Raw genomic sequence first — 9,441 nt, forward strand, 5'->3', positions numbered from 1 at the left:
AGCAGGATGGGAGGCCTTTGGGAACTGAGGGTCCATCTGTGTCAATAGAGAATTTCCTGCCTCCGTGGACAGCCAGGGTGGCTATGGTAGTCGCTGTTTGGAACCCATTACCCAAGGCTTGGCTTTTCCTCAACTTTCTCCTCTGACTTTCTGCATCCACATGCTAGTGAAGGACAGAGGCGCTGAAGTGGAATTCTCCTCATCCATCATTTGGTAATCAGCTCAGTCTTCACACCTTCCCTTTCTCCAAGCCCATTCCTCACCCTGAATACTGACCTCTGATAGATCATGCAAACCCCCAAGACATTCGAAATCAATTCATTCAGTTCACTGATATAAGATGGAATATTCAGTAGCTGATCAAAATGTTTTCTGAGACTATTTAATGACATGAAGAAATGCTCACTTAATACTATCAGGCAAAGCAAAGACAAACAAAACCCTGCAGCATCATCCCAGTGATGGAGGAATGCCTGAGGAGAGTGGTTACTTTTAAATAGAAAACTTATACATGATGCTTTTCGGTGTTTTTCACATGTTCTACAATAGGCATGTTTTTATCTTGTGATCTGGAAAAAATTACCTGTTGTGGTTTAGACACAATGTCTTGTTATATCATCTAATTTGCTCATCCCTCAGCCTGCAGAGTGGATGTGACCACAAACATGCACCACTGTGCCTGGCTTAAATGTTTTGTTTTAAGATTCTATGATGATACTTTCCTGGGCAGGAAAGTGCCTCAGATATTTCATGAAAATCTTCAACTAGAACCAGAAAGTGCTCTACATACACACAACCAGAAAATTTGATTAAGTAGAGCTTTTAGCTTCCAGGCAGCTTTACTGCATATAAGACATTTATTTTACCAGTGATAAAATAAAGTCTATTATTCTCCTTATTGTAACTTATTGTTACATATATAACTTATAATTATATGGTAGTATTTATAAAGATTCATGTAAACCAGAAATTAAACCATATATCCTGAAACATGCAGTAAAAAGTCCTGATAAAATGACTGGGTGGCTTATGATAGGTCCATCTGCTGCATGCAGTGTGGTCATAAAAACTACAAAAGCACCAATAAGTTCCCAGAAGTTTAAAAGAATAAAGTAAAAACCTCCAATGCACCCAAGACATCAAACATCAGCATTTCCCTTGTGCTGAAGTAAGCTGAGTTAAGAGGAAGCAGGGCAGTTACAATGCTCTGTACTGGGAGAGGGGAATGTCGGAGGCATCCCGAGGAGGAACAAGGCAGGGGGAGCGGGGCAGTGTTCCAAAGGGGATTCAGAAATGCCTCAGTGGAGAAGCAGCTCAGGGGACCATCCCTACCATCCAGGGGGAAGGCCCATTTTTAGCAAGTCAATAGATGAAACTGATTTAAATACACAAGATAAATTCCAGAGTGGCTTTTCATTCTATAAAAGGATCCACAGCAGGATTCCATTAAATAGGCAGCTCTCCTAGTGCATTTAAAGTGAGATTCAATAACAAACATTCAGCTGTCATATACCTTTATAGGAAGACGACAGCTATATATACCTACACAGACAGATAATATCGGAAGGGTCCTTTCTATTCCACTATGGAAACCCTGCTGAGCTAAAAGCATGGGCTTGCCTTCTCCACAACTCCCTCCCCACCTAGCTCAAGGAAGGAGTCAAAATGCAGGGAAGGGGTGGAGTTCAATTTTGCCACCTCATTAGGAAGCAGAAACAGGCAAAGACCTAAAAGACATTAGATTGGAGAACAAGGAAACACGAGAACTATCCAGTGGAAACGCCCTAAAAGGTCACTTAATTCAACCCACTGTTTTTACAAAAGGGGAAATGGAGACACACAAAGAGGAAGTGACTAGCCCTGAATGATAGAGTGGTGCTAGGATCCAGGACCTTGTCAAGCAGACTGTCACTCTCAAATGGAAAAACTGACTTAAGTGGCAGATGTATTTATGCTGGTAAAATTCCAGGGCTGTGGCTCGTGGCTTGATGCTCATTGAGAGTGGGAAAGGACAAGGAACATGACCAAGAGCCTACAGGCTCACCAAGGTGGCTCTGGTCAACAGAAGGAAACTGAGGCAGTTGATGCCCCAGAGGACCTTGCTCTTCCTTTCCACACTCTTTCTTTCTCTCTGTATGTCTGTCTGTCTCTCTCTGTCTGTCTCTCTCTCCCTCCCTCTGTCTGTCCCTCTCTTTTGATTCCTACGTCTGCCTTAGCCTGGCCAGCTGCCAAACTCTACTCAAGAGCCCCAGGGCTAACAAGCCTAGTAACTGAACAAGCCACTGTCTGGATAAAACATCTTTACCTCAGGCCAGGGGTGACCCCCCGCTCAGCATTAGTCAACTGTCCAACAAAAGCCAGGAATATTCATTTCAAGTCAGGCTGTTTCTGGGTTTTCTAGGTGTGCTAGCTATTGTTACCTCCAAACTATTTTTTTAAAAAAGAAAAGGTTTACCCATAGGCCTCTGGGTGAATGCCCAACTGCCCTCTGGGGAGCTCGAATTTGCCTCTGCCTCCATCTGTTCTCATTTAATGGGGATGTGAAAAAAACCAGTTCCTGCCTCAGCGCCAGTGTTCGGAGCTGGAGGCCCCTGGATGGAAGGAAACCAAACACCACCTCACACCTCATCAGGGCTGTGAAAGTGGAGTTCTACTCCTGTTACCTCAGGGCCTACACTAGGGGTCAGAGAGAGCCCTGGCAGGGGAAACCGGAACCCTCTGAGGCCTGTTCCTGAGAAGGCCTGCAAATTTTTTCCTGGTCAAAGAGATGACCCAACTCCAGGGCCAGTGGAGAGCGTCCCACATAATTCAGCAGATGGCTGACTCTAATTAGAAGACACTGGAGAAGAGGATAACATTGTTTCTCACCCTCCTGAGCATGTGGCCTCCTTCCTCTGCGCAGGCAGCCGAGAAACCCACGATTTCGAATCCTGGCAGCAAAAGCCTCCTCCTGCCAAACCGAGGAGGAAGGGTCTGTGTTTCTAATTTATTCTCCCCCCCTCCAGTTGTTACTTAAAATAATCCATCATTACATGGCTGGTGGCTCCAAGATTTTTATTTAAAGCAGTATGGAGAGAAAAAAGAAAACCCACACAACCTGTGACTGTGCTATCTTGGATTTAAGCTGAGAATCTTTTTAACATCAGAGAGTCTCCAAACTATCCAAGTATACTCTTTACTGACCCTGGTAAGGATGCTAGAGGATGCATGGAGAAGAAAGGGAAGAGGCAGAATTTTAATTTCCTAGAAGCATTTTGAAAAGGCCAGCATTTTAAAAGAAGGAAATCTGTATCATCTGGTCGATGTTCCACTGACCAGTGATAACACTCTGGATTAAATCACTTGGTCTCCTACATGAATAAAATGAAGAGACCAATATGTGTCCATAGCCAGGAATGGTTGTGCACACCAAGAATGCCAGCACTTGGGAGGCCAAGGCACAAGAATGGTAAATACAAGCCCAGCCTGGGCAACTCTATGAGACCTGTCTCAAAACAAACAGCAAAAACTTGTCCAGGAAGCTATTGAGCAAAATGAAATCATACAGTATTTTTAAATAATGAAAAAAACATGTTACATATATCCATCATCCTATGCCTTTCTTTTCTTTCCCTCTTTTTTTTCCATCTTGAAAGTGATCATAACATACATGCAACTCAAAACTCTTCTCAATTGTTCACGCTAACATTAAACCATGGCTCTGATAATCCAGAAACCGAGGGAAGTTCAGAAATTACTCCTATTGCATTTTGGAATACCTTTTTCCAGAGGATTCCTTTTCCTAATTAGTTTTGCACAGGCAACTACAATGAGTTTGTTTTTTTATAGCACACACACAAAAGGAGGGAGGGATATGTTGGGTAACAAAGCCAGAAATTAATAGAAAATTTAAAGCAGGGACTGACTCCACAAAGTAAATGCTATGCATATGACTGCAGATTGAAATCTCATTTTACTATGTAGACAAATCGCTCTGGTATGATACAGCTTTGTAAGAAACACACCACTAACACATTTCCAGGATTTACACCATGAAGAAGAAAGAGGGTTATTCCTGCCTCTCATCTGGAAGCTCCAAGAGGACACAGTCCTTGCATGCCCTCGCCACCATTATACCCCAAGAACCTGGCAGAACCCGATGGCAGAAGTAAGTTCTCACTCTTGCCCACACCTACCCATTTCCCATTTGAAGCTCTCAGGAAACCTTTCCTGTCACCTACCACCACCATCCTCTGCTGGATTAGGTCCCCTTGTCATGAATTCTCATGGCAAGCAGGAACTCTGTGTGTCACACAGAGCACAATGATAATGACATGAGGATTTGTGTCTACTTCCAGCACTAATCTGCACACTCCTTGAGGGATGGCGTTACGTGAATTTGGGGGGTACTGTCATGCTCCTCCAACTTTTTATTTTGAAAAAATCTCAAACACAGAAAAGTTGGAATATTGTTCAGATGCCCTCAACTCGGAGTCAACTATTTTTAATCTCTGGAGCCATGTAAACTTTCTTCAATAAGTATATCCCCAGGAGAATTACAACTAATATTGGGGTTTTATTTTCCTTGCCTGGAATATAACATTACCTTTAGTGAGCAGGGTCAGCTGAGACAGGGCCGTTCACAGGGAAGGTAACTACCACTTGCTAGGAAGACCAGACTTCAGCAGCAATCTTCCTCTCAAAGGTGTGCAGTTTCTCTAACATAGATGCCCTAAGCCAACCCAACTAACTTTGTTTGCTTTTTAATTTTTTAAATTTTTATTGTTTTTTTATCTTTTTGAGGCAAGGTCTCACTATGGAGTTCAGGCTGGCATTGGCCTCACTCTGTAACCCAGGCTGGCCTCACACTCATGGCAATCCTCCTGCCTCAGCCTCCAATGCTGGGATTACAAACATACACTACCACGCCCAGCTCCCAGCTAATTTTGTATGGCAAAGTTAGTCCTTGCAAATTTTTTTTTAGCTGAGAGAATAACCATTAACTGGAAAGCCTCTGGAGAAACCAACAGGGTTTACTTTGTGGAACTGGATCAAGCCAGACTCAACCAGACTGTTCCTTTTGGGAGCCAGCACTGACAATATGCACCCCAAAACAGCTCAGTGTAAGAGGTAACGGATGTGGTTTTTAGACCTGCCATGTGCCTTGCAAGGTTATCTGGGATGAGTCATATAACCTTCAGAATACATATTAATAGCAGCTCAAGGCATCTCAGAGTTAGTTAAGTAGGTGGTGGGGCACCCCATTGATCTTTGGTAGTTTTCTGATTATCTCAGTGTGCACAATTTGTCTCTCCAATTGGACTGGAAACTTAAAAGTCACGAACTAAGTCTACTACTTTTTTTCATATACTTGATCTTATGGCTTGGGTCTAGAGGTCCCCCCAAAGCCTCATGCAATTATAGGTGGGGCTTTTTTAGAGGTGGCTGGATCTAGGCTGTGATGCTGGGACTGAGGATGCTGGAATTGATTCATGGTGCAATGCTAGAATTAAGGGTGCCCCACCCTGTGTGTGAGTGCTACCTGCCTTAAGGGTGGGCAGCCGAGATTAAATATAAGGGACAGAAAAAGGACTACTGCTTTTGTTTGCTACTTCATGGCCTTCCTGCTTTCTTCTTGCCATGAATTGTTTTTCCACTGATATCCCTCTGCCAAGCCACCCTGCCTTTGAAGCCAGCTGATTACGGAAGCCTCTACAAACCAAGAGCTAAATAAACTTTTTCTCCCTCAACTCTGAGTGTTTTATATTTTGTCTCAGCAATGAGAGAAAGTAACTAAAGCAGTTGACAAAGGCTACCCATAATGCTGGACATATCTGTCAAACAAATAAATGCCTATGGACATGACGGTAAAACAGGGCAATCATACAGAACCCTTTGCAGTGTTCATTCAAATAGGATGGAAATGAATTAGGCACACAAGAATTGAACTTCCAAATTTCATCCATGCCCAAATATAGGCCCAACCCAATGACTTTCTGGCCTGTATAATCACAAAGGATATTTAGCCACAGTGACTTGACTGCATTGGGCACACATGAACACACACACACACACACACACACACACACACACACACACTGGGGTGCTACTTGCATGACACCATGTCTCAGAGATTATTAAAAAGAACTCCTAAACTAGCCATACTTAGGCTTATTCACAAGTTTCTTTCCAAACCCTAGATGCATGTTCCTTGGAAGAAATCAGCAGCAACCAGCCATTCAAGGTCTCCTGAGTTAATTTCATCTTCCCTTAGTGAATTATAACTTCTTGCAGACACAAAAGAGAACAGAGAGACAAATGACACATAAATAAGAGCTTCACTGGCTTGGGGGGAAGGAGGCATGAACAGTGACGTCAGTTTTCCCAGAAACCCATTTATCATCATAACAAGGTCTCAAGTGCTTGGGCTGCTCTTTCAGCTTTAAAATCTGGCATACAGTTATGTTTCTCAGTGTACTGTACGGCAAGGCCAGCAAGAGCCTACTGGTGCCATGCAAAACAAAGTGGCCCTGAACCACCCTCCAGCCCTCATCTTCAGAACAAAAGGGATCTCTGGATTGTCTAAACTATGCCTAAGGGGAGATAACCTTCTGGAATGATCCCCTTGACAACATCTGTCCTGAAATCCTAATCTAGGCAATGGAGACCGATGAGACTCTATGGGCAGGTCGATGCAAATTCATTATCTGATGAGAAAAATCATTAGTGTCATTTTTGGTCACTGGAGATAAAGCAAGCATAATCCAGGAGATGAACTCCTACACTAAAGTATGCCATCTCTAAAATGCAGGTAACAAGGAGCTGAAACATTCTGAGCAGCCCTCAGAACACTAAAGCAATGGATATCACAGTACCAATCTTAGGGGTGAAGAGAATTCTTACATATTGCATCATTACAGGGACTGGCTCCCACCTACAACTTGTCCTTCCACATTGCATAAAGATCTCTCTGCTGGGTATGCAGGTAGTGCGGGAGGTTCCAAAGAAATGAGCCTGACCTTCTCCTAGACTGGGACAGGAGATGGAATAAACTCCTCCACCCCACAGAGAGAAAATACTGTCAGACTCTAAATTCAGATTTTGAAAACAAATCAATTGCAATTACATCAAATACCTACAGGCATTTGTTTGTTTGTTCTGCACAGGAATTGCACTGCATGGACTATTTCTCTAAATAAGTAAGCTATAAAGTTTAACATTATTTTTTTGTGGCTTGCAGATTTTCACAAAGCAGTATTTGGTGTAACAGGATTTAACCTACCTCTACCTCACTCTCCTGTCTCAACTTAGGATGTTGGTGTACTTCTTAAAACCCCAGGTGCCCATGGATGAATAGAAAAACTAGACTGCCCCCCCCCCAATCATCTCTCTTTGTAACCAAAGTTCTGGCATGAGGAAACAAACACGGAGCCTCAGGTCAATTCAGCATGATTTCTCTGTATACCCGAGGCTGGAAAACTTCAGTTTTTTAAATGAATGTTTTTTTCCAGAGTTGGTCGCCAACAAAGAGAGACGACATTGCTTTTGCAAGTTTCTCTTTTATATTCCTCAGTCCCCATAAAAAGAAGTTGGCTCCACAGAATTTAGCACACATGCCCACTTACACTGAACACACACTCAAGACGGACCCCCAGAGGTCCGCTCTGAAATATGCCAAAATACACAGCCAGCCACCTATAGACGAGTAAGCTGCACTCTACACAGAGGCACATACGGGACCCAGAAGCACACAACAGGAGCAGAGACCGCGGCATTCAGATGCGCCCATATACACTATAGCGGTGAACATACTCTAGGGTCACAGACACAACCAGAGCGCCACTACCGCCCGCCAAGGGAAGGCAGGAGGGCGCACGCGTGCACATATACGCGCATACACTGATAGACAGACGCAGTCACATATGTAATGCATATGGAGAAACCCTACTCCAACCAGTCACCTCCCAGCACCCCTCACACTCTCTACCTTCAGCCCCAGGCTAAGCCTAGCCCTGTGTCCCTCTTCTAGTACTAGCCACTAGCCGGAGTCTCAGCCCGCAGCTGTGCGCAGGGCCGCGGCAAGGCCAGGGGGCCCGGGACTGGGGCGGGGAGGAGGTCGAGGTTTGTGCGGCCATTCATTCGGCAACGCCCCTGCAGCGGGGCCGCAGCTGCAGCGGGGGAGGTGGTGGCGCTTACTGCAGCTCTCTGGCTAGGCAAGTTGAGTTGCCCGCTCGCAGGTTTTGCCAGAGCCCCCCCGACTGCCCGCCTGCCCGCCTGCCCGCCTGCCCGCCACTACAGTTCTCCACGATTGGCCGGGGGACCCAGCCGCCGACCCCGAGAGCCAAAGTCCCGCCATGCCTAGGCTCCTGCATGCTGCCCATTGTACCGCTCACGGTGGCCGTAAAGGCGGAGAAGTCTCTTGGGTACTCCTCCAACCCCTAGCCCAGGTTCTAATATCCAAGCCCCGCACTCACCACCTGGCGAGCTATATCGGTCGCTGCCATCGCTCCTGCGTCCGCCAGGGCTGCCACGGGTGCCGCCGCAGTGCGAGCTACTGCACAGGAAACAGAGGAGCTCCTCGACAAAGAGAAAGTGTTACACTTCGGGCGCGACCAAGTCCGGTGGGGGGAGGTGCAAGGGAGGGGCCCCCTTGCCGAGGCTCCAACCCCAACCTCTCTTCTATTGCCCACCCCCTCGGAAGGAGGGTGTGGGGAGGGGGCGGGTTTGCACAGCCTCCCCTTACAGGGAGCCCAGTTCCAAATCTTGCAACCCCAGCCGTAGGCCTCTACGAAGGGGGGCGGGGGCTCCCCTCGGTGACCACGTCCTCTGCCCCCACCCGCCACTGGGCTCCGTGGTACGTCCCGACCTCAGCTGAATTGTCACACCCCCCAGCTCTCCCTAGTAGCCCTAAATCCCCAGACCCCCGGACTGGGAGCCCCCGCCCCTCCCCCTCCCACCTCAGCTCTGTGGCTGAGCACTGCAGTCCTCTTCTCCCTCCGCCAGGATCCCCGGACCCACTCCTGCTCTCCACCGAGATCCCACGGCGTTTGGATGCTAGCGCTGGCGGCCGGCTGGAGTCTCAAAGCTCCACTGTGGTCCACCTACCCTCCTCCGCCCAAGGGCTTTACTGAGGCTGGGGGAGGGGGGGTGCGGCACCTGCAGCTTCACATTGGAGGTTAGAAAAGAGGCGGTTGGGGGAGGGGGCTGTGGCCCCATTAACTGAGCTGCGACTTGTGGAGCCTGAGGACAGGGGTCCTAAAATATCCCTGCTGCCCTGGGGTTTCCAAGCTTCGGGTACTGTAATTTCGTGAAGCCGAGCTCGCCACCATTGGGTACTTAATACAAACAGACTTCACACATGCTCTCTTCAACCCAGCTGTAGATGATTGGCGTGAGCACAGGCTCAGACTAACCACCCTTCTAGCTTGGGTCCACCGGCCAGACTCAGGAGACAAGGCAGGT

The 9,441-nt window shown here is 46.8% G+C and overlaps 1 protein-coding gene across 9 annotated transcripts in view; it reads right to left on the reverse strand.

Annotated features, from left to right (window-relative positions):
• Septin6 (septin 6) overlaps positions 1–9,241 on the reverse strand; it is a 67,967-nt gene extending 58,726 nt beyond the window's left edge. For 4 of the 9 annotated variants that reach the window (XM_063246329.1, XM_013150161.3, XM_013150162.3 and 1 more), the window contains exon 1: positions 8,454–8,744. In XM_063246329.1, coding sequence (XP_063102399.1) covers positions 8,454–8,483 — 30 coding nt within the window. In that variant the 5' untranslated portion in view covers positions 8,484–8,744. Of the gene's footprint in view, positions 1–8,453; positions 8,746–8,936 lie in introns of those variants that run through there. The other 5 variants (XM_003467590.5, XM_013150159.3, XM_013150157.3 and 2 more) reach the window with 4 other exon arrangements.
• Positions 9,242–9,441: the final 200 nt, after the last annotated feature.

This window comes from Cavia porcellus, unplaced genomic scaffold (assembly GCF_034190915.1).
Source record: "Cavia porcellus strain 051 isolate PalLab524CR breed Dunkin Hartley unplaced genomic scaffold, mCavPor4.1 scaffold_3, whole genome shotgun sequence".
NCBI classification, from domain to species: domain Eukaryota; kingdom Metazoa; phylum Chordata; class Mammalia; order Rodentia; family Caviidae; genus Cavia; species Cavia porcellus.